At 38.0% G+C, this 25853-nt stretch overlaps 1 protein-coding gene and 1 long non-coding RNA gene across 4 annotated transcripts in view; one reads left to right on the forward strand and one right to left on the reverse strand.

The window, feature by feature from the left end:
* pusl1 (pseudouridine synthase like 1) overlaps window positions 1-19564 on the forward strand; it is a 51120-nt gene extending 31556 nt beyond the window's left edge. For 2 of the 3 annotated variants that reach the window (XM_039755751.1, XM_039755752.1), the window contains exons 5-7: window positions 2955-3128; window positions 7353-7407; window positions 10110-11062. In XM_039755751.1, coding sequence (XP_039611685.1) covers window positions 2955-3128; window positions 7353-7407; window positions 10110-10280 — 400 coding nt within the window. In that variant the 3' untranslated portion in view covers window positions 10281-11062. Of the gene's footprint in view, window positions 1-2954; window positions 3129-7352; window positions 7408-10109; window positions 11063-19508 lie in introns of those variants that run through there. The other variant, XM_039755753.1, reaches the window with a different exon arrangement.
* Window positions 17330-25826, reverse strand: LOC120530929. Its single transcript, XR_005634041.1, has 2 exons — window positions 23905-25826; window positions 17330-17580 (listed from the first exon to the last, which is right to left on the reverse strand). It is a non-coding gene; the product is annotated as an uncharacterized LOC120530929 (long non-coding RNA).
* Between the last annotated feature and the right edge of the window lie 27 nt (window positions 25827-25853).

Here is a 25853-nt window from a genome sequence, read left to right on the forward strand (position 1 = left end):
CATGCATTGCAGCTGGTATCAACTGGACTAATCCTGATCACTTTGGTGATCTGGACTTTGCTGATGACATTGCCTTGCTCGAAGAACATTAGATAAAACTGCAGGAAGCAACAACCGACCTTGAATAAGAATCCACCAAAATCATCCTCGGGATCAGCACCGATAAGTCACAGATCATGAACATACATGCTTCATTTGAAACGAAGGGAATGATGATTGGACCAAAGTGACTGGAGGAAATGGAGAGGTTCACTTACCCAGGTAGTTTGATCACCAAAGATGAAGATGCAGAAGCAGATGTCAAGTGCCACATCGGGAAGGTGACAGCAGTCTTCCAGTGGATGAACAACAACTGGTCCTCACCATCCATCTCCCTGTAGATCAAGCTTCACCTGCTTACCTCTATTGTGATTCCTACAGTCATTTTTGCCAGTGACACCTAGAAGGCATCAGCAAGTATCAAAAAGAAACTTAATGTCTTCCAGCAGAGTTGCCTATGCGGAATTTTTAAGATCCTATACTACAATCACATCACCAACAAAGAGGCTCTACGAAGCAGTGGCTTGTGCAAACTCTGCATCACCATCACTCACAGAAGACTCTGACCAGCCATGTGTTTCAAATGTAGAACCATCGGATCCCAAAGAGTGCCAAATGACCAAAAAGATCCCTGCAGAATGCTTGGAAAGGAATGTTGGTACAAGAGCTGAAGGTGTTGAACATTAGTTGGGATGAAGATGAGACCTTTACCAAAGACTGAAAATGCTATTGCCTAATATGCTTTGTAGCATGGGAAAATCTAAGACTTAGAGTAAGACAGTCTATTAGGAGTATAACTAAAACGTAGCTATGAAAAAGCTACATGAAAAGGTGAGTTTTTAGCAGTTTTTAAAAATGATTCATGATGTTAGTCTGGCATATCTCTGTATCGATAGAGCATTCCAGGGTTTTGGTGTATAAAGCAAAAGGCCGTCTAACAACTTCTTTAATGCCTACCCTTTGGAATAATAACCAGACCGCTATTAGAAGATGTAAGGTTATGATTTGGAATTTAGGCAAATAGGCATTCCAAAATATAGGAATGAGCAATATTATTTAAGGCTTTATATACCATTAGTAGTATTTTAAAATAGGTTCTAAAAGGCATGGGCAACCAGCATAATGATGATAAAACTGGTGAAATTTGCTCAAAATTTCCTGGTCAAGATTCTTGCTGCTGCATTCTAAACTAATGGCAACTAATTCATGTCTTTCTTAGTTAGTCCTGTGAGAAGTGCATTATAGTAATTTGGTCGACTAAAAACAAAGCATGAATTAATGTCTCAGCATCCTGCAGTGTTATCAGAGCTCTAATTTTGGTAGTGCTCCTTACAAGGAGAAATGCTGTCCTGCTAATCTGATTAATGTACAAAGTTTAGAACAGGGTCCATGATTATACTTAAGTTCTTTACTTTGCTTTGGCTTTTAATGCTAAGTGTTCAAGATTATTTATAAGTCCTTTTTGCTAAGCACTAAAATTACTATTTATCCATTCACAAATACAACTAAGACATTGGGTCAGAGAGCCCAACATGTCATGGTCATTAAATACTGTGGTTTTTCATCTTGTATTTCAAGATAATTTAGCGAAAACCCAAGCAAAATGACACCTATGGTACAACACCCTAGTACTAAAGATAATTTAGCCTAATGGAAGCATTTAGATTAGAAAAAGAAGCTGGCCCAGAATAAATCTTTGTGTTACCCCACATACAATATCATGGGCCTCTGAACTACTAAAGAATTTTCTACCTTTGAAATAAGACTGAAACCAGTTTAAAATACCGTCTAAAATATTCACCTATTGTCTAAATTCAATTTATGAGAATGCTGTAGTCTATGGTGTGAAATGCTGCACTCAGGTCTAATACACCAAGAATGGGTATGTGGTCTGTGTCCACATTAACCAGTGCAGTTTCTGTGAGTTAGAAAAGTTGTCAAAAACAGAGGAGCCAAGATTATAATTTTTTAGCAGGGGTTTAACAAATGCAGTCTTCAGACAATCTGGGAAGACCCCCTAGTATTTAATGGCAAATTAACTATGTCAAGTACGCTATCAATAAGCACACAGAAGACTTATTTGAAAAAGTAGTTGAGACTGGGTCCAGGAAACAAGTGGAGAATTCTGTTTGAGAAATTGTTCTGTGCAGTTCATATAAACCGATTTAAGTGAAGAAACTTAAAAATTACTTAAAAATACATGCTGGGTTTCAACAGGACTTTGGAGGTATTTTAGTACTTGAGGATTTCTTAACAATTGTTTAGAGGCCACTATGTCAGCTGCAGCCCTCACCTTATCATTCAAACCTTCTACCCTTCTTGTTACATTAATGGCTGTATTAGGGCAAGTACTACATTTATACTGTTTAGTCAGAATATTAGCAAACCTAGAGGCTGCTGATGCATCAGAATAACATTTTTTATCGATATGCTTTTTTTTAGTTCTGTTTGCCAGTATTTCTGCTTCAAATGAAATGTAGAAATGGTCAGATATACCAATATCCACAGCCTTTCTTTTGAAATTACTAAATCCATTGTGTGTTCTCCCTTATGTGCAGGCTGGTTGATGTGCTAAGATCAAAAAGGTGCCATAAATTCATAAATTCTCTTACTTTATGGTCACACTGGCTTTCCGTATGAAAATTAAAATTGCTGCAATTAGGAACCTATCATGTTTAGTTGTTGTTATAGATACCAAGCCAGAGAATTCCTCTATAAAAGATGCATTATATTTTAGAAATCTATAAATGGTCAATACGAGAGACTGCGACATTCCTTGAGTAACTGGAAAGACACTCAAAAGGTGAAATAGACTTTTAAAGTAAGGGGCTCATAATGATGGGATTAAAAATACTATATTCATTCTTCTTGTAATTTAATGTGTAAAGTAAATATTTTTTCCATTTTCTTTATAGACATTTTAGCACAGAAGCAGTTCAGGATGCTGCCCAGCTACTAAAAGGCACCCATGACTTCAGCACATTTCGATCCCTCAATTCAGAAACACCATTTAGATCTCCGGTGAAAACTCTTCAGGAAGCAACTGTTGCACCAGTGGAGAGCTCATTCTCCCGCCATTATTGCCACCAGTAGGTATAAACATGGCTATCAAACAGCATTTGTGTTCTTTTGAATATGAGTGTCAAGAGTTTTTAGTGAAAGAATCCTGATTGTGTTGTGTAATCCACATGTTAAGTCATCCAGTTATATGCTCACAAGGTGCAAAACACAGGCATTTTTTTTCAATATTGTTAAAAATATGCCTCCAGAAAATGAATGTAGTCCGCAAATCAGGATTCTGTTCACATGCGACCACGCTTTTGAATTGTAGACAGGGCTCTTGTGGAGATTCTTCTACAGGCACATAATACACATGTGTTCTTCATCTGTCTTGCACCTTCACTGTTGCTGATTTTCTCATTAAACTCCCAACATTCCAGGTAGCCTTTATAAAAATTATTTTCTACACAGCTATTCATACTTATCATTACCTGTTTATCTTTCTTACTGCTAAAACCATTATTTTTACTCCAGCTGTGGTGCAGTTACACTTCTAAACAGTTAGTTCTTTTGTAAGTTGCTTTGGAAAAGAGCATCTGCCATGTGAGTGCATAGAAATCATTGCTTTTTTGAAGGAGGCATGTAGCACGTATGAGAAACTTTCTGTTCTTGTTCTCTAGTATTAATTTTGTATTACTTGCCACCTTAAGTAGTTACAATCTAGGTCATAGAGTAAATATAAGAAGGAAATTGGTAACAAGAATTAGTAAGGTTTCAGAGATATTTAGTGTGACGAGTCAATAAGAAGGAACGAAAACCGTCTGAAAACAAAAAGAAATTTGCTGTCAAATAATATGACCAAAAATACATTAGGCATATTGTGGATTAATATGGGTGTTGCAGCTTAAAGGAGTTCCAAAAAGCAGAGGTGGAATCTTGCAGAGGAGCCTCCATGAAGACAAAGTTTGCAAGTTTGCTAGCAGGCAAACGTTTGTTTCTCCTCCTACATTAATTTTGTTTTTTAGTTTTCTAGGTACTTGGTTTGCTCCTACATACTAAAAGATGTGACTTTTATATATATATATATATATATATATATATATATATATATATATATATATATATATATATATATATATATATTTTTTTACTGTAAACTGTTCCTGAATGACTCACTATGAGGGTGTGCGTAAGTAAGTTTAGCTGGTGATGTCCTGATATTCTGTCCGTGGTAGGTTTCTGCCTTGTGCCTAAGGCTGCTGGGATAAGCGTTAGCTTTCTGTGACTGTGCTGTGAACAAATCAAGTTAAGAAGTGACAGCGCATGAAAATGAAAGGCAAGATCGTGAATATTGGAAAGTTCAAGGAGGTGGCTTGAGACAGAAAGGTAGAAAGTGTAGACATGTAAGGTAAACATGTTACAATGAACTGCTTCTGGTGCTTGTTGTGCTGAAATTGGGAGTCATAAAATTTAAAGTGGTGTGAAGAACTTCACTTAGTGGTTACATATACTGTACGTGCACAGTGGAGCTTTGGGTGCAAAGGTTGTTATGGAAGTGACACATGGTGTGATCGAAGTGGCAGGGCATGAGAAGAGTAGTGAATCACAAGCAAGGTAAGGTTATTTGGTGAGCCAGTACCAGAACTGATAAATCTCTGAAATGGATGTTAAAATGGTTGGTTGTTTTTTGTTTTGCTAGCAATAACCAAGCTATCAGACCCATTTGTCTACTTGGCTCATATACTTGGTTTATGTACTACCTACCTGTCCAGCATGTAGCAACACACTGTTTTTGTAATATTCACCATGGTGCAGATATCTCTGGAGAAGCAGAAGACTCTAGAAGGTGGCCATGCATGCATGCATGTATATGGTGAAGGTGTAGGTTCAAACTCTATCAAGTGCACAGAACTTGAGAATTCACAGAAAGTACAGCCTCTCCTTCGTGTGCAGAAGGTGCAGCAGATGCAGACAGTCAGCAATACAGTATATACAGTATAAAGTTCTACTGGTGGAGCAGATTTAGTAGTGACCAGATTGAGGTGTAGTTGGCAGAAGTTTAGAGAAGTAATACCATTAGTAAAGTTCAAGGAGTCTTCAATAAAGTGACAGAATTTATTCCACTTGTGTATGTGCCTGTATGGTAATTACTGTAGACCTATGTATTAAAATCTAAACACCTAAGTTAGAGAGAACTGAGATGTTTATGATTAAGATGGATGTGTGATGCGTCAGTGAAAGATAAATTGAAAAATGTAGATCTATACAGCAGAGAGAATGTAGAACTTACTGTATAAGTGTCATCTTGTAGAGGCACTGCCTCAGGTGGTCTGGTCATGTGATGCAAAATGATGATGTTTACTGGGTAAACTAAAGTCTTGATCTATCGGTGGATAGTAAGAGAGCTAGAGATAGGCAGAAGAAATGGACTGATGAGGTAAGAAGAGGTAAGAAAAACGTGCAGCATATAGATTCTGATAGAAATCGATGGAGAAAAGAAATATGGGGTAAAATGGCCAACCTGGTTTATTCTGGACACTACCTGTAAAGCTGAACTGATGACCATGTCCTTGGCAATGGAACGTATGTGATCATGTACAGACACACGGTACCATTACCAGACAGTTTTAGTTTGTACATGTTAAAGTTTAGCAATGTCTACATTTTTTCTACCAAAAAAACATAGAAATGAAGAGTATTCCAGGGGCAAAGAAACCAGCTTGGTTTATAACATGATATTGCCACTGTTTGCTAAACCAGTCATTCTCAACTTTAAGTCCTCAGGGCTCCCTATGGCTGCAAGTTTTTGTCCCAAGCCACATTTTCTTTTAATTGGACAACTAATTCAATTAACCAAGTGGTTATTTTCTAGTTTCTATGTTTTTTACAGCTATCCAGAAATTACAAACTGGTTATGCTATATTTTTTACTGAATGAAGCTGGAATTTATAAGTGTTAGAAGGGTAAAAATGTTTTTTCCCTAATGTTTTTGTAATGTTTAGGTGTTTTAGATAATTACATACTAAGAAGAAAACAAGTGGGTAACCCTGAAGTAGCTGCTCCTTTCAGGGTCATTTGTGCTGGTATCTCTTCTGCTAAATGCGAATTTAGCACAATACAAAAGCAAATTAAAAAAACAAAACAAAAAACAAAGTAAGCATTTAAAGATACATAAAACATACCAATATGTCTTAATTTTCTATTAGGTGGAATTGTGGCTTTGAGGTTAAGAATCTGTGCTGGTATCTGGAAGGTTGCCAGTTCAAATCCTGTTACTGCGAGAAGGGATCCTTCTCCGTTGGGCCCTTGAGCAAGGCCATAACCTGACAATTGCTCCAGGGTCACTGTACAAAGCAGACTCTGTGTTCTGACTTCCAAAAAGTAAAGACAATTTCCCAACGAGGAATAATGCAATGCACCAAATACCAAAAAAATAAAAGTTTAAATATGACACTAATATGCTTTTTTAAATGCAAAATAAAAAGAACAATGGGTCATGTAATTAAACAATGAGATCAATTAAAGGTAACAATAATTGATTGAAGCAGGTTGGAACAAAAACCTGCAGACACAGGGGGATGTGACGTCTGAAGGTTGAGAGGGAACCACTGTGCTAAACATCTGCTATGTTATCATGATGTCTTATAAACATATCACAAAAAGTTCTAAGCCCAGCATTCTTTGATGTAAACATGAGCCACATTTTTGTTAATTTAAAATTAACATTTATTCATTAGTTTTCCAAATGTGGTTATTTTAATACAAAGTCACAGTGTACCCATAGCTTAACCTGGCAGTATTGGGCACAAAGCAAGAGTAGATCATGAAGAGGTTGTCAGACCATCATGGGGCACAGTCAGAAGAAGAAAAGCTTGACTGCTTAAACAATGCACAACTGGACAAGGGGATGAGTTGTCAGTGTATGCGTAAATGTTTTACATAAACAGTATCCAGTCCAGGATTATAGTGAAGGACTCTAAAACCTGGATTGAATATGCCATTATGATAAAGGACCCATAAGACAGTGCATGAATGTGTAAATTCCACATAAGCAGTGGCCTGGTCCTGGATTTAAACCCAGTCTCTCATCTACTTGAGTTTTCCTGTCACATCTCAACAATGTTCAGGTTAGTTTAGTTAGCGACTCTAAGCTGGTCAGTTATAAATGAGTGTGTATGAACCCTGTGACAGAATGATACTTATTCTGGAGCTATTTCTTGCCTTGTGGCTTATAGCTACAACACTAAATTAGATAAGAGGAGGATGAAGTTGATTATTATTGCAAAATAACCTAAGATTCTTTTTTGTTTCAGGCACTTGCAGTTCTGGGAATTAACTTTTCAAAGCAAATCATTTCTGTATAAACAAGTAAGTTGTTAAATTGGTTATGTTTTCAATCCATGTAGAATCTGGAAGAAATATTTTAATAGTAATAACTCGTTAAAACCAGCTTGTGGTTGTTGGTAAAATGTTGTCATCTGGGGATGACTTAATGGACATTTTTTTTCTATGGCTGTTTAAAAATACTTGTTTGTTATCAACAAGTGTGGCTGTGAAAATCCTTATCCATTTATGTTTATAATATTTCCACCAAACCCCAGTCTCCTAAGACGTACTAGCTTTATTGAGCTCTCCTTCAAGTTACACTTGCCAGTGACAGATGCATATAGTGTCATATAATTGAGTCAGCTCCAGAAACCTGAATCAATGTTCAAGTGTCTTTATTCTATCTGACCTAAGAGATCTCAGTACTGTTTACAGCTATATTATGTAATAAACTTCCTGAGATGACTCTGAGTATACCAAATTACAGGTGACAACTAGCTAAGCACTGTGGTGGTTCTTGGGGTCAGTTATTTGGTTATTTAAATTGGTGTGTTTTATTGTAGAGGGATGGAGAACTGGCCAAAGTGCACATTAGATAAAACTGTCATTAAACCTCAACTGGAGCAACAAATTAATGATGATGCTGTTGAAATTACAGATGCTATTTTATGAAATGGTTAAGCCTGATCAAAACTGAAGTAGTATAAGATGTTCATTGTTAAAGCATAGTTTTCACAAAAGTGATACTTTGTTTTTAGAGAGCGTTACATACATTGCGCGGCACAGCAACACCCTACGTGGAGTTTGCATGTTCTCCCCGTGTCTGTGTGGGTTTCCTCCGGGTGCTCCGGTTTCCTCCCACAGTCCAAAGACATGCAGGTTAGGTACATTGGCGATCCTAAATTGTCCCTAGTGTGTGCTTGGTCAGTGGGGGTGTGTGTGTGTCCTGCGGTGGGCCGACGCCCTGCCCAGGGTTTGTTTCCTGCCTTGCGCCCTGTGTTGGCTGAGATTGGCTCCGGCAGACCCCCGTGACCCTGTGGTTAGGATGTAGCAGGTTGGATAATAGATGGATGGATGGGTTGCAAACACTGGGTAACTTTTTTTGCTGTGAGCTCAAGGTTATTATGTTATTTCTGTGGATGAATTTTGGAAAAACAGTGCAAACTGAAAAATATCCTTCTGTAATTACTGTTACAGTATTTTATTAGCCATGCTGGTCTGATAGACTTGGAATATATAAACACGATGCTGTGAAAACATATTTGCCCCCTTCCTGACATTTTTCCATTCTTACACAATGCATGGCCTCACACCTTTAGACAAATGGAACCCAAGTGAACACACAAAATAGTTTTTAAATCATTGCTTTTTTATTCAAGGGACAAAGTTATCTAGCTTCCCTAACACCAATGTGAAAAAGTAATTGCTCCCATAGTTTCAGTACTCGGTGGCAGCATGTCTAGTAGCAGTGTAATCACAGCTAAATGCTTCCTATAATTCAATATCAGTCTTTCACATTACTGTTGAGGAATTTTAGTCCACCCATCTTTAAACCACAACTGCTTTAATTCAGGCACATTGGTAGCTTTGTGAGCATGAAATGCTTGTTTCAGGTCCTTTCCCAGCATCTCTATTGGTTTCAATTTAGGACTTTGACAATGTCCAAATCTTCTGAACCATTCAGTTGTAGACTTGATTTATTGTCCTGCTGCATAACCCAATTATGCTTAAGCCTCAGGTCACAGACAGTTGACCAGGCATTACCCCTAAGAATATTCGGTGTCAAAATTCAGACTTCATGGTTCCCTGAATAATGGCAAGTCTCCTTGGCATTCGGGTATCAAAACTTCACTACACCACCACCATATTTTATTGCAGCTATGATGTTCATAATGTTGAATGCTTTTTTTAATTTTATGCCAGTCACAGTACCATACTGCGAGTCCTACTTTTGACACAAGTCTCCATAGAACATTATTCCAAAAGGGGATCATACAAGTTTTTTCTCTGCAAAAATAAGATGAACAGTTATGTTATTTTTGCGTCTCAGAAGTTCCCGCCTGGATGCTTTCCCATGATTCCATTATTACTCTGTCTTTTTCTTATTGTGGAGTCATGAACACTGACTTTAGTTGAGGCAGAGAGGCCTGCAGATCTTTGTATGATATTCTGGGATCATCTATAATTTCTTGAATAACTTGGAGCTGTGTGCTTGGGGTAAGGAGTAGAGTCTGGCCTTTAACTGGAAGATTCTCTGTTTAGAGATAGTGCTTCTCACTGTGGTATGCTGGAATCTAGAGCCTTAAAAATGACTTTGTAACCCTCTCCTGATTGTTGAATTTCAACATGTTTTAATGTCAACTCTTGTATAATTACCTTTAATAGAGGAAGAGTGTTCTAGAAATCTTGTGATGATGTATATGGTAATGTTTGGATTCAACAGGGCCAGCTGCAGTCAGGTCTGGCTGTGTTCAAATTATCAGTTAACTTTGGTTAGCTGTTTAAATCAGTGACTACAAAAATCAGAGGCTATCAGGAAGGGGGCAGATACTTTTTAACCGCACTGTAAGCCATTCAGGCCTGTTGAGGTTGAGGCTGATCTGATTTTGCTAGTTTAACTATTCTCTAAATTTCTATTTCCCGACACCTTAGAGTCTATAGAATCAGTTTGGTTAACTATTTATTGACACTTGTACAACCTTAATCTGAATTTTAAAATTCTGCTTTCATTTCCTGTCTGGCAGGTCCGTAGAATGACCGGTGCCCTGGTTGCAGTGGGACAAGGGAGGCTTACTCCAAAACAACTGCAGGATCTCTTAGATGTTCGGAATTCACTAGCATTTCCACAGAATTTGATTGCACCACCAGACGGGCTGTTTTTGAAGGAAGTAAAATATGAGAACTTTAAAAACTGAAACATATACTTAGATAATTTACTATTTTTGGAAATACTTTTCAAAAAAGAAGTTCACAAAAACTTTGACAATTATATGAAACATTTACATTTTTTACAAATTGCTTTTTTTTTCTTCACATTTTTGTTGATAAATTATGTCATTTAAATTCACATTTATTCCATTCTGTATTGTCATAATTTTCCATTAGAAATTTTGAAAACTGCATGTGGGCTTTTTCTGTCATCTGACATCTGGTTAAATCAAACGTTGCAGTGTCAGTCTATTTTACAGAATCTGATTCAATAATATTAATGTAATGATTTTAAAGACATACATTTTCTCTGCAAAAACCTACTCTCAACATTTTCTCATACTGTATACTACAGAAGAATATGTGTTAAAATTCAATTTGTTAGCTAAGGATAAAATTTGAAAAACATAACATAACACTGCGCAGATTCGGACACCAGGCAAAATATGAGTGGGTGGTTATTACCTAGACCAATAGGCTGATGAAGTCCACTGTGAAAGTAATATCTGGTCACTTCATCCATTCATTTTTTTAAATCTGCTTTTTCTTTATGTAAATACAGTGATACCTTGAGGTACGAGTTTAATTCGTTCTGTGACTGAGCTCGTAAGTCAAAATGCTCGTATCTCAAATCAGTTTTCCCAATTGAAATTAGTTGAAATGAGATTAATTCATGCCAGCCCCGAAAAAACCACTCCAATTTTTTGTTAAATGTTTTTAACATAAGAAAAATGTATTTATAATGAACAAATATTGTATACAAACAAAATAAAACAAAAGAGAATTTAAATAAATAAACAGATGTTGGTGAAGCCGATTAGCATATTGCAATGTTTTTTTCTTTCACTTCACTTTTGTTTAACTTATTTTCTTCTTAACTAGTTTTTTTTTTTTGTTGCCACACTTTTGTCTCTTTCATTTTTGGGGCATTTCAATAGAAACCTGTCCAAGGAGCTTTGTTTAGTCCTCCCCTTTAGAATGTTTCTGAAATGAGTTAGGCAAGTGTCATTAAATAGCGCCGCTGCACGATCACTTTCTTTTCAATCTTTTCAATAAAGTCAAGCGTTAGGCAAGTGTCATTAAATAGCGCCGCTGTACTATCAGTTGTAACCTTTTCAGGGTATTTCTTTTCTTTAAAGCTTGAAACTGTTTCCCACATTGCAAACACTTTCTTTATCTCACTTTAAGAGATAGCCTCCTCCGTGATTCCAATCTCCTGCAGAACCTCCGTATGTTGCTGCATCTGTAGTTCCGTCAGTTCCTCGGAATGTGCGGGGACTGGTCACTCGTATTTCAAATTTTGGCTCTGTTATACTACATTTTTCTTTATGTCACTATATCTGGACAATACTGTTATGAGTTTTATTCACATGTGCATGTTAAATTTGGCACACAGGGGCTCAGCAGTTAGAATTGCTAGCTAAGCATTGGATTAGATAGTCAAAGACAACTGGAGGATTGTATAGTCAGCTTAAACACAGGATAGTGTATTTCTGACCTCTGTCAGCACAAAATCATCTTTCCTTATTGGGAGAATGAGAACCAGCATGTAAGCACTATGATATTTCTGTATTTTGTGGAGGAGGAATTCAGCCCTTGTTTGGAGACAGAGAAGACCAGCAAGTGAAGCAAGACATTATAAAAGCTTGGACAACAGCCAGACCCTTGGAGGCGGTGTCGACAAAGTTCGAAAAACCTCCCAGCGTGGGGACGAGAAAATGGCTGACTGTGTTGATCCAGATTTCCCACCTGGATAAAGTCTGTCCATATGCCTCCCGCCTGTAACGCGTAACCGTCAGTAAATGTAAGCTAAAAGATATTTTTCTCATGTGATTCTTGTACCGCCGTAATCACGATGGGAGGGATATCGCCTTTTCTGGTATATTATGATATTGTTTAGTTATTTAATATGCCACAATTTCAAAAGAACACATTTCCAAGAGAGCTAATGCCTCTTCAGGAAACAGTCTCATAACTCAAGACAAAAAATCAACCTAGTGACGGCTCGTATCTCAAAAAACTCGTACGTTGGGGTACTCGCATCTGAAGGTACCACTGTATATAGAACCAGAACTGTTAATAGCAGTAACTTACTGTAAATTCAACACATATGTTTCATATGGTATATACGCAGTAAGAGAAGTGACTCTCTTTGAACTGTGCAAGGAAAAACATGGAAATTGGACACAAAAGGTATCTCAGCCAGAAGCTTGTCTGGGGTTTGATAAATTTGTGATACCTGTAGCTCACAAGTGTTGCCCTTCATCTGATCAAAGTGAAAATTCCCTTAAATGAGAAGAGTCTCATATTTAAAATAAATTCCAGAGATTTTGCTGCTGTAAACATGGGCCATCTGGCTCATTGATCTTTGTTTATCTGAAGAAAAGAAATTAAATGGCCATAAATTACCCTGTGAATGTATAGCGAGTTTGTGTAAACATGGGACACTAGGGACTCTGCAATAAATAACTTGCATTTGGTTATTGTTTTAAATGACAGTAATTTATAGTTATTCATCGCTTTGGCTCCTCATGATGTCAACAAGATATTTCACAGGGCAAATGTGCATTGTTTGGTTGAATGTTATAGTAGATATTGGGAAAAGCTGAAACAAAATGCTATGTTACTTTCATGTATTCAGTATTTTAATGCGGTTTAGGGAACAAGTTATCTCAAACACTGGTTCTTTGTCTTCAAGGAACAAAAACTAACACAATTGTATTATTCAAAAATATCTTTGTTTTATTGAAACTTTTTTGGAAAGTCTTTTATTTTTGTACTCAGATAAATGAAAAGATACACTGATTTGCTGTATATAACTAAAGTGTGTTCCTTCTGCTGCAATCTGTCTTTCCAGCTGGCCAACTTGCATATCTGTGTGAAAGTATACAGTTTGCCAAGAAATATAAGAATGTGTGTGTAACTCCCATCCATGATTATTCATGTCCTAATTTCATCACCTCCTTTTTTAAAAAAATGTCTTTTTACATTAAAGTGTTGTCTGTATAAACTATAGATTTCTCTTGCATTTGTTCACTATGATGTAAACATAGTGTTTTCTGAATGCATTTTGGAACATATTTTTCATATTCCTTATAAACCATCAAGGATTATTTTGTAGTCATTTAAAATATATACAGCCGGAATGTATATAAAGTAAAAAATGTCAGTAAATGGAATGCTGAAAACATTTTTTTTATTTTATTGTATATACATTTTTTTAGGTTAAATCATGAATAAGTGGTGAAACCACAAAGGTTAGCCTCCATGTCTAGATATTTCCTTGTATGAATTTTAAATTCGGATGGTATTACATGGATTTTGTGCTCATGTTTAACCAGTTGTGCTCAGTAAATTTCAGATCTCAGCTGATTGCCCACCAGTGACTCACTGTGTGGTTCAGAGTGAGTTGCTTCACACGTCAGTGTAAAAGTGTACAAAATGGGGCACACTGTATGGTAAACTAATTGAGAAGTCCATTGTATGCCCCCGTAGCATGTACCCACACACAGAGTCAGTTTGGAATTTCCTAATAACCTAGCCTGCATTTATTAGGGGAAAAATCAGGAAAACTGGAGTACACACACTCACACGGGCAGAACATGCAAAATCCAGACAGACAACATGAAGGAGTGAGAGTCAAACCCAGGATGTGTGATCTGTGCAGGATTACCCGCTGTAGCAAAACAGTAAAATGTAGAACCCCATGCCATATATTCATTCATGTGAGGACTTACCTGCATATACAGTATAGTAAAGTACATCATCTATATTCTGTAAATATTGTATACATTTGTGCCTTTTGAATTTTTTGGTTTTGTGTAATGTTATTTATTTATTTATTTCCCACACTAAGGACCTCATTTTAACTCTTAGATCAGATCTTGTCTGTCTGTCAGTTTTGTTTTCTTCTTCACCAGTCACACAACAATAGCTCAGCTGATTTTCACAGACTTTTGTTTGCAAGTAGCCACTGGTCCGTCTTGAGATATATGATGTATGGAGTTTTAAAAATGTCATCCTCTTTTACTAAGAGATCAAGATTGTGAAATTTGACCTATAAAATTAAGTGCAAGATGTACAGAAATAGAAATAATATGCAGCAAAGGACAATTCATTGAACAGTAATGATAATTACCTCAATTGTTCAGTAATAATATTTAATTTGTTCTAGAACATGTACAATGCACCAAAGCTAACCTGCCCTTCTTAAGTAAAATTTTAGAGAAGGCAGTCATTATGCAGTTAAATGACCACCTAAATAAACATGCTATTCTTGATACTTTTCAGTCAGGCTTCAGAACAAATCACAGTACAGAAACTGCACTTGTTAAAGTAGTAAATGACTTGTGGGTAAATGCAGACAGAGGCCATTTATCTGTTCTCATCCTCTTAGATCTGAGTGCTGCATTTGACACCATTGATCATAATATTCTTAGAAATCACCTTAGTCAATGGGTGGGCCTCTCTGGCAGTGTCTTAAATTGGTTTGAATCCTACCTGGCAGGGAGAAAATTCTTTGTGAGTTGTGGTAATCAAATCTCAAAGACACATGATATCCGATATGGTGTTCCACAAGGCTCTATCCTGGGTCCGCTGTTATTCTCAATCTACATGCTTCCGTTAGGTCAGATTATCTCAGGTTACAACGTGAGTTACCACAGCTATGCTGATGACACACAGCTGTACTTATCTATAGCACCTGATGACTCCGACTCTTTCGATACACTAACACAATGTCTTACTGGTATTTCTGAATGGATGAATAGTAATTTTCTCAAACTAAATAAAGAGAAAACTGAAATTTTGGTAATTGGCAATAATGGATTCAGCGAGGTTATCAGAAATAAACTTAATGCACTAGGATTAGTAGTTAAGACGGAAGTAAAAAATTTAGGGGTAACCGTTGACTGTAATCTGAATTTTAAATCGCATATTCATCAGACCACTAGGACAGCATTTTTTCATTTAAGAAACATAGCTAAAGTTAGACCTCTTATATCATTGAAAGATGCTGAGAAATTAATTCACGCTTTTGTTTTCAGTAGACTAGATTACTGTAACGCACTCCTCTCAGGACTACCCAAAAAAGACATAAATCATTTGCAACGAGTGCAGAATGCAGCTGCTAGAATCCTAACTGGGAAAAGAAAATCCGAACACATTTCTCCAGTTTTGATGTCACTACACTGGTTGCCTGTGTCATTCAGGATTGACTTTAAAATACTGCTTATGGTTTATAAAGCCTTAAATAATCTCGCTCCATCTTATATATCGGAATGCCTGACACGTTATATTCCAAATCGTAACCTTAGATCTTCAAATGAGTGTCTCCTTATAATTCCAAAAGCTAAACTTAAAAGAAGTGGTGAGGCGGCCTTCTGCTGCTATGCACCTAAAATCTGGAATAGCCTGCCGATAGGAATTCGCCAGGCAAATACAGTAGAGCAATTTAAAACACTGCTGAAAACACATTACTTTAACATGGCCTTTTATAACTTCACTTTAACATAATCCTGATACTCTGTATGTTCAATTCTTCATAATAACTATTCATGGTGGCTCTAAAATCCGTACTGACCCCTACTCTCTCTTCTGTTTCTTTTTCCGGTTTCTTTGTGGTGGCGGCCTGCGCCACCACCACCTACTCAAAGCATCATGATGCTCCAACAATGATGGACTGAAAGCCAGAAGTCTACGTGACCATCATCATCAGGTCCTTCCATGAAAATATGATGATTTATGTTAGGTAGAATGCCCAGAGGGGACTGGGCGGTCTCTTGGTCTGGAACCCCTACAGATTTTATTTTTTCTCCAGCTTTTGGAGTTTTTTTTGTTTTTTCTGTCCACCCTGGCCATCGGACCTTACTCTTATTCTATGTTAATTAATGTTGACTTATGTTTATCTTTTATTGTGTCTTCTATTACTCTATTCATTTTGTAAAGCACTTTGAGCTACATTTTTTTTGTATGAATATGTGCTATATAAATAAATGTTGATTGATTGATTGATTGAAAGTTGTAATGTATAACTTGATCGCTAAGAGACAAATGATGGGTGAGCGGCACACACATCCTCCTCCTCCTCCTCCTCATCCTCCTCCCTGAGCAGTGCCCCTGGCGGATCCCCAGCAAGTTTCTGCCCCCTCTCACTACCGCCATCTCAAAGCACTTTTGTGTTTCTGCTCCAGCATGGATCTTGTCACAAATGGGTCATTTGCATACTTATTATTTGTCCTAAACAAAAACTGAATGTGAGTTTTTATGTTTGTCATAAAATGACAGAAACTATTTTTGCTAAAATCAAACTATTGAGTGGCAAATGCCAAAATCTAATTCTTTTTCGACATTTTTAAATATTAAAAAAATTCTCAGTTATTGTTGTGGTCAACACAAAAATGTGAAACTGGTGTTGTTTTGTTATGCAATAAGTTCTGATTCTTTTGAAGTAAAATTATGTGGATATTTGGGTGGGCTTTTGTGTGTGTATTGTTTGTCTAATAACTGTGTTTTTTCTTTGTTATATTTTTTAATGTATATTCTCAATTCATTTGTGCCTTTTTATGCCTCTGTCTTTGAGTATGTGACCCTGGGTTAAGCTGGGTTCGTTCCTGGCATCCCTGAATAAAATAAACTAATTGCTGTTCTTTACAGCTCAGTTCTTTAATGTTTTCAACATTAGTTTGTGTATGCATAACAAATAAATATTTACCTTTTATATATACTGTAAGTGTATAACTTAAATAGCGCTGACCTCATGTATTGTTCCATTATAAAGGTTGTTTATTACTAGCACTCCCAAATCAGAAGATTTTATGTTGCGTAAAAAAATGTACAATACAATACCTGCCAGTTTTACATGAAAAAATATAACGGAACAGAGAACCACAAGACTATAAAGGTCAAAAGTTTTCTAATTTCACTTAGAGAAGCAAGAAAAAGTATCCACACCCTCTAAAGATTTTGCATTTTCTTGTGCTACAATCTGTAATTTGCATGTTTTGCCCCAATTCAAAGCACACAACCAACACAGCAATGTGGTGAAACCATTTTATTATAAAATAAAAGTGTTCAAGTAGTAAAACTGAAATGTCTTTTGTTAAGTATACATCCCCCCGTTGGCAATACTTGATGGAAGCCTGTGAGCAGTGACACAGTCCTGGGTTCAAGACACTTAACTTTTATTAACAGAATGCCTTCAGCAGATTCCTTTCTGTAAGTTAAAGACAGCACACTAATCCATTCCTTTCCTTTGTCTCGTCCAGCTCCTCTCCCGACTCCAAATCCCTGTAATGAAGCAGATATACATCATCACCTGTAAAATACTATTCTAGCAGTGAAGAGTGGTGGTGGCAGCATCATGCCGTGAAGTTGGGGACTTGGAGAATTGACAGGTTTGAGGAAAAGCTGAATGGAGTAAAGTACAGAGATATCCATAATGAAAGCTCTGGACCTCAGACTGGGTGAAAGTTTTATCTTCCAGCAGGACGATGACCCCAAGTACAAAGCAAAGACATCACAGGAGTGGCTTAGGGACGTCTGTGGGAATGCCCAGGAATGGTCCAGCCCTAGCAGAGACTTGAAATCTTTCATTTCTGGAGAGACTTGAAAATAGCCGTCCACTGATAGTCTCCATCCTTATTGACAGAGATTGAGAGGATCTGTGGCGACGAATGGCAGAAAATCTATTAATCCAGATGTGTTAAACTTGTTGCATCAACCCCAAGTAGGCTCTAGGCTGGAAATGCTACCAAAGGGTTTTCAACTAAGTACTGATGAAAAGGTCTGAATACTTGTAGCAATTTTCAGTTTTTAATGTTTGGTTTTGACTTTATCACTCTGGGAAACCAAGTGCTGCTTGAAGAGTGAAAATCATTAATCGATTTTAGCACAAGGCTGTATCATAACAAAACGTGAAGCAGTCTGAATAATCCACGTAATGTGGTGCAAAGGATGAAATTCTATGTGGCCAGTATAGATGCTTTTGCAAATGTAGAAGTCGTGAGATTGGTGTGCTTCATTTGAAGGCCTCAGTATGAACAGGCTTTTATAGCAATGCCATCTTTGAGTACATCCAAAACAGTAAAACCAAACTCCTTTCCAGAAGTGTGTGGCATGAGTAATATGTGAATCTAAATTCATTTTTGTACCCTGAACAGTTGAACTCTTTGGTGGTAGTTGTGATGTGAAAAGACAGAAACATGCAATGGACAGCTCCAGAGCCCATAGCACGAACAGCACAGAAGGGGCAGGAACCAACTGTGGATGGAGGAGCTGCAAACAATGGCCCATTGACTCACACCAGGCCATTTTAGGATGGTCAGTCCCTTAGGAAAACCCACACAAGACTTTGGGAGAAAGTGCAAATTCCACCGAGATGGTGTCTGGTCCAAAACTCGGGTCTTGACCCTTGAAGCTGTGAAGCAGTAACAGTAACCACTGTGCTACCCTCTAACTGGGCTGATCTCCCTGAAATAGCACACAAGTGGGCTGTCAGGTTTATAGGTTCTCATTATTGTCACATGTTTGGTGAAATTCTCACTTGCATGTGCTAATCAGCCTGACACTCATCTCCCCTTCCTTGAAATGTCTGAGCTGTCAGGATGTCTCAAGACCAGTGCAGAGAGACTGAGGAGCAGCTTCTGTCCACAGTCCATCTGCATTGTAAATTAGGATGGCGTCGAGAGCTACATGATGCACTTTTGCTAATTCACTTTTATTAAGTTATTTATGCTGTCATTGTACATAATGATTTTTATTTTATTGTCTGTTATATTCTTCAACTATTGCAGTGTAGCATTTCTGTACATATTGTACTGTGTGTATAATTGAATGTGACAAATCAAATTTGATTTGATTTAATAGCACCAACACCTTAACTATGTTTCTAGATGAACGGGAAGGTGCTGAGATGCAAAGACTGAATGACACATCCTCTGATCCTTATATGACTATCGAGGTTGGAAAAGTGCTGACATTCAGTCCTACGCAGGAGAAGCACCAGACCCACCTGCTGCAGACTTTGTTTTTGTTACAGCTCAGCTTTTTGTTTCTTCTGCTTCCCCTGAATTGTATGCCCTTCACTGTAGCTTTAAACCAGGATGCTTTCACCCTGAATACATCAACATTTAAGACAAAGCCTGCCGATGATAATGCATTATTCTTGACTCTTGAACCAATTCAGTGTTTCTAACTGCTCATTCTGTTGATTTCAGACCGGCTAGAAGGAAGCATTGCTGCGAAGATCTGACTGAATGGAGCAATGCAGCGTGTTTACACTTGCAAAAGCATCCGGGGGAAATTTTGTGTCACTTATCATCTTCAATGAATGCCAGGATTGTGGTAGGAAACTCCCACGCAAAAACAAAATGCTAGATCTGAAAGTGCACTGCAGTGGTTTCGATCTTTATCATGTGAAATCTGTTTCCAGTTCCATTTTGCTATATTAATATACATTCTCATATGTGCTTAATCCAATTCAGGATCCCAGGGGAGCACAGCCTTTCACAGCAGCACTGGGTGTAAGGCGGGAACAACCCTTGATGAGGTGCTAGTCCTCCACAGGGCGCTTTATTGATGTGCATTATCTATCTTAATAAAAGGTGAAATATCTTTGTGTTTGTCTGTGTGTGTGTCCGATTGCTATGTCTCAACAAGTGGCACATCACAAACATTTGTAGTAATAAAATCCATTCCACTTGCCATTCCAACAGATGGCACATAACAAACATTAACATTGCTTTTGCGAATCCTATACAAAATGGTATAATAGAGGCATATGCGTTTCATTTGTCATTTCAACAGATGGTGCATCACAAACATTTGTAGTAATAAGATTACTTCCTACATTACAAAATACTATGCACTCCAATAGGTGGTACACTGCAAACATTAACACTGAAACTATGTTGATTAGATTTCAACCTGTCTTAGATGGGTAGCTTAGCTAGTCATGTTATAAACAATGGTTTCAAATTCAGTCCTGGGGTGTCCCTGTGGCTGCAAGTTTTGTTCAAGCCAGGTTCACAATTGGTGAGTCATTTTTACTTTTCATTGTTTAGCTGTTTTAAATTTCTTCTCTTATTTTGCATGTAGAAAAGTGCATTTGTGTTAAATTTACATTTAAAAAAAATGAATAGATATTTGTATTTTTTGCCATATCTTATGATGCTTAACTCTGTAATTTTCCTTTTAATTAATTTTGTCTGTGGAGATTGTCCTCTTAATTGTATCAGAATAATAATAATAATTAATGACAAGCATAGCTAACGCCAAGGCAAGTGAAGTGAACAATAAGAGGCAGCTATTTTAATGCTATCCAGTTGTGATATATTCACCTTAATCAAAGGAGAAGTGTCTGTGTGTCCGTCCAGTTCCTATGTCTCTGTTATCCAACAGATCACAAACATTAGCACTGCTTTTACAAATCATGTACAGTTAGGTCCATAAATATTTGGACAGAGACAACTTTTGTCTAATTTTGGTTCTGTACATTACCACAATGAATTTTAAATGAAACAACTCAGATGCAGTTGAAGTGCAGACTTTCAGCTTTAATTCAGTGGGGTGAACAAAACGACTGCATAAAAATGTGAGGCAACTAAAGCGTTGTTTTAACACAATCTTCATTTCAGGGGCTCAAAAGTAATTGGACAATTGAGTCAAAGGCTGTATTATGGGCAGGTGTGTTCAAGTCCGTTGTTATGTCTTATCAATTAAGCAGATAAAAGGCCTGGAGTTGATCTGAGGTGTGGTGCTTGCATGTGGAAGATTTTGCTGTGAACAGACAACATGCGGTCAAAGGAGCTCTCCATGCAGGTGAAAGAAGCCATCCTTAAGCTGCGAAAACAGAAAAAACCCATCTGAGAAATTGCTGCAATATTACGAGTGGCAAAATCTACAGTTTGGTACATCCTGAGAAAGAAAGCAAGCACTAGTGAACTCAGCAACGCAAAAAGACCTGGACGTCCACGGTAGACAACAGTGGTGGATGATCACAGAATCATTTCCATGGTGAAGAGAAACGCGTTCACAACAGCCAACCAAGTGAACAACACTCTCCAGGGGGTCGGCGTATCGATATCCAAGTCTACCATAAAGAGAAGACTGCATGAAAGTAAATACAGAGGGTGCACTGCAACGTGCAAGCCACTCATAAGCCTCAAGAATAGAAAGGCTAGATTGGACTTTGCTAAAGAACATCTAAAAAAGCCAGCACAGTTCTGGAAAAACATTCTTTGGACAGATGAAACCAAGATCAACCTCTACCAGAATGATGGCAAGAAAAAAGTATGGAGAAGGCGTGGAACAGCTCATTATCCAAAGCATAGCACATCATCTGTAAAACACGGTGGAGTCAGGCAGTGTGATGGCTTGGGCATGCATGGCTGCCAGTGGCACTGGGACACTAGTGTTTATTGATGATGTGACACAGGACAGAAGCAGCCGAATGAATTCTGAGGTGTTCAGAGACGTACTGTCTGCTCAAATCCAGCTAAATGCAGTCAAATTGATTGGGCACCGTTTCATGATACAGATAGACAATGACCCAAAACATACAGCCAAAGCAACCCAGGAGTTTATTAAAGCAAAGAAGTGGAAACTTCTTGAATGGCCAAGTCAGTCACCTGATCTTAACCCAATTGAGCAGGCATTTCACTTGTTGAAGACTAAACTTCAGACAGAAAGGCCCACAAACAAACAGCAACTGAAAGTAAAGCCGCTGCAGTAAAGGCCTGGCAGAGCATTAAAAAGGAGGAAACCCAGCATCTGGTGATGTTCTTGAGTTCAAGACTTCAGGCTGTCATTGCCAGCAAAGGGTTTTCAACCAAGTATTAGAAATGAACATTTTATTTCCAGTTATTTAATTTGTCCAATTACTTTTGAGCCCCTGAAATGAAGGGATTGTGTTAAAAAAACACTTTAGTTGCCTCACATTTTTATGCAATCTTTTTGTTCAACCCAATGAATTAAAGATGAAAGTCTGCACTTCAACTGCATCTGAGTTGTTTCATTTAAAATTCATTGTGGTAATTAATGTACAAAACCAAAATTAGAAAAACGTTGTCTCTGTCCAAATATTTATGGACCTAACTGTACCAAAAGGTGTATACAGTAAGAAAGATATGCCAACTGGATGGACACACTGCACTGCAAATGTTAATGCTGAATACATCCAACATGCCAGATAGACGGAAATCAGCTTATTCACTTTAACAAAGTGTCTGTGTGTCCACTGCAAACGTTAATGCTAAGTACACCCAAAAGAGAATAACTGCTGGATGGACAGAAATCAGCTTATCCAACTTAACAAAAAGGACAGTTGTCTGTGTTTCTGTGTGGTTACCATGTCCCTGTCATTCTGACAAATGTTTGTGATGCACCATCTGTTAGAATGACTAATGCAATGCATTTTACACACTCTCCAAAATAGATTGTACACTGTACAAATATAGTTTGTAGTGTTGGTTGGGGAAAACTTTTAATCTCATGTTTTCATGTAGATGGAAAAAGTTTCTGATAGAACAGGCATCAATTGTGACCAACGCTGGACAACAGCAAACAATTTCAGATTGTCCATAAGAAAGATCTTGTGTTACTTGTGTTGCATAATCCAAAAGTTGTAAGCTCACAATTTCCTAAAATACGTTGTATATCTATAGCCAACAGTACTTCTCTAAACTCAATTTGCTGTTGTTATGTCATAATGGTGATGCAATAGCTAAAAGGATATCATAGCAGACCGAAGGCACTTCTCAAACGTGTGTAGCCCAGTAACTGCGGTGGTCTACATGTGTGTGCGTCTCTCTATCTCCACAACGTGCACTTAAATTACTAAGCCTCAGTTACCTTGTGCTACTGAGCTCCTGAACGGCTAACCGCAATTTTGGCTTTTGATTTTCACTCAGCGTTGGGTCTTTTGTTCAGTATATTTTCCTCTTTTCCTAAAACCCTGGCAGCGGTTTAAAAACACATGGACTGGTGGATTTGGGGGCATATGTTATTGGAAGAAGCCCTTCAGGAATAGCCTTTGCAGCACACAATTTTGTGGCTCTTCACTGCACACTTTTTAATGGGCCTCATCAAACAAGAATACACGTCTTGCCTGACGTGACTAGGAAGGTGACGTACTCAGAACTGAGGAAGCCAAGCACTATGCGAATGGTAGAGTGAAAAAAGGTGAAGAATTGATCTCTGGCTGACGTGGTTTCAATGTCATTTGTATACATTCTTGTACGCTCTTTTGCTTCTTTTTGGACATTTACGTTTCAAATAAACAGGGTTGCCAAGGTGTTACCTCAAGATTTCCCTTTGATCCAATTAAAAAGAAGTCCAATTAAAAGAAATGATTTGGGATGAAAATTTGTAGCCTCAGGAGACCTGCGGCAAGTCATTCTGTCAGTATTCATAATGAAATGCACTGTCCAAAGAGATGAATGTATAGTTTGCTTGTGTTGTTATATAGTAGTCGTAGTAGTGGTTTTATGTGATATTCTTATTTGCATGACTGAGCAACCTGAAACACGTCGCCATTCTCCAGAGCCTTGATAAATAAGAATGGATGAAAATACAGAACTTAATTTTTAAAACTGAAAGTACAGATCTGCTTACATGATGGTCCTCCTTACTGCTGTCTCAGACTAAGATTACATGACAGAGAATGACATGGTCAGCCGATGCTTCCTTCTTATCCATGGTAACTTGGGGTTTGTTTTCAACAGTGCACTCTCTGAAGTTGATTTCACATACTAAAAAGAATAAATCTATTAATTTGATACACAAAACAGGCATTGTCCTAAAGTATTACACTAGTTGGGTATTTGTAGTGTTCATATTGAAATTGAAGGAACATAAAAGTCATCCCAGCTTGGCACAGAAGTGCTGCGAGGTGGACCCCATAGCCCCACATCCTGTAATAGCTTGTCAATAACTGCTCAGCTTTTCCACTTTGTAAATCTAGTCTTTGTTCTTTATTGTTTTATTTGTGGTCTTTATATGTTTAAGTGTAAGAGCACACACAGGCTTTTAGTTGAGATTTACTTGACTAAGAGTTTCTGCTGTCACAGTAATGCAGTGAGCTGACTAACAGTCACTTGAACTGGAAGAAAGAACATGTTTTTACAAAGGTTTTTTCTACTTATCAAACATGATGACTTTGATATAAACAACATTATTAATGTATCTGTTCTCGTCGAGTATGAAAAAGAATTCATTCAGGGTATGACAGTTGCCTGCCTTAAACCAGAAAGTACAAGAATAAATCAAAAACTAAAGGCAATTATTTGGTACCGACAATGGATAGAAGCTGACTCAATACAATATATTTGCAGTGGCTTATGGGTAGTTTTAACCCACACAGTGCAATGCTCTGCTGGTAGTCCATTTGAAGTTAAATGAACATGGACGCTGCAGTGTGGGATTTTATCATTGAAGACTAAAGTACAGTAGTGAGATTTCTTTGGACAGGGGGAATGAAACCTGCTGAAATTCACAGAAGGATGACAGCTTCTGCTGTTTGGGTACCCATGTTGCACAAACTTTACTGCAAGCCAAGTCATCATGTACTGTGGCATATAAAGAACCACAGCTGATATCCAAATGTGCAGCAACGCAATGCGTCCTTCTTCTCTAATGAAGGCATTCGCCACCTTGATGTGAGCTTGTGTGCGTGGTGCTGATGTTTGACCAGATCCAGCTTCTTGTTCTTCCCTCTTCAAACCTTTCTACCCATTCATAAACTTTTTATTGAGTCATGTTGTTTTCACTTTTCAGACTGCGCCAACATCCTTCAGTGAATTTCGTCAGGTTTCACTCCCTCTTTTCCAAAGAAATCTCACTACAGTGCAATGTTAACAATACTGCAGTCCCACAGTCTATGCTGTATGTGTTCAAACTACCCACAAGCCATTGTGAACACACATATGGTAGTGTATCAGCTTCAGTCCATTTTGGTTATTGTGTGTAACCACAAGGGGGTGCCACTAAGCCTCAAACCACAGACACAGTAATGCCCAGGTTCAAATAAAAGATTTTTATCCACCTTCAACATCTTACTTACAGAATCTCCGGCCACGATACGCAAATACAAATCCTCCCCTTTCCTTTCTACCTCCCATATAGAGTGCTGCCTCCCGACTGCGGGCTCTTTTTTGAATCCAACCCACCTGCCCAGGTCATTCCGAGCACTTCTGGTTTGCGTGCAAACCAAGACAGTCCTCCCCTGGCAGCACCCTCTGCTGGTCCACAAAGCCCCCAATAGGACTCCAATTCCCATACTACCCTCTTGGTGTGTCCTAATTGGCCCTGAGGAACACTGCCACCTGTCGTGTGGGGGAATGAACTGCTCCCGGTATGCCTGTTTGCCCAGTCCATCCATTATGGCCTCCTGTCCGGGTATGAATTCTCAGTTTACCGTGCCTAGGATGCCTTTCCTTCCTCCATGGCACCTACACTGCATCCGTCCTACTATTATCCAACCCGCTATATCCTAACTACAGGGTCACAGGGGTCTGCTGGAGCCAATCCCAGCCAACACAGGGCGCAAGGCAGGAAACAAACTC

This window comes from Polypterus senegalus, chromosome 6, assembly GCF_016835505.1.
Source record: "Polypterus senegalus isolate Bchr_013 chromosome 6, ASM1683550v1, whole genome shotgun sequence".
NCBI lineage: Eukaryota > Metazoa > Chordata > Cladistia > Polypteriformes > Polypteridae > Polypterus > Polypterus senegalus.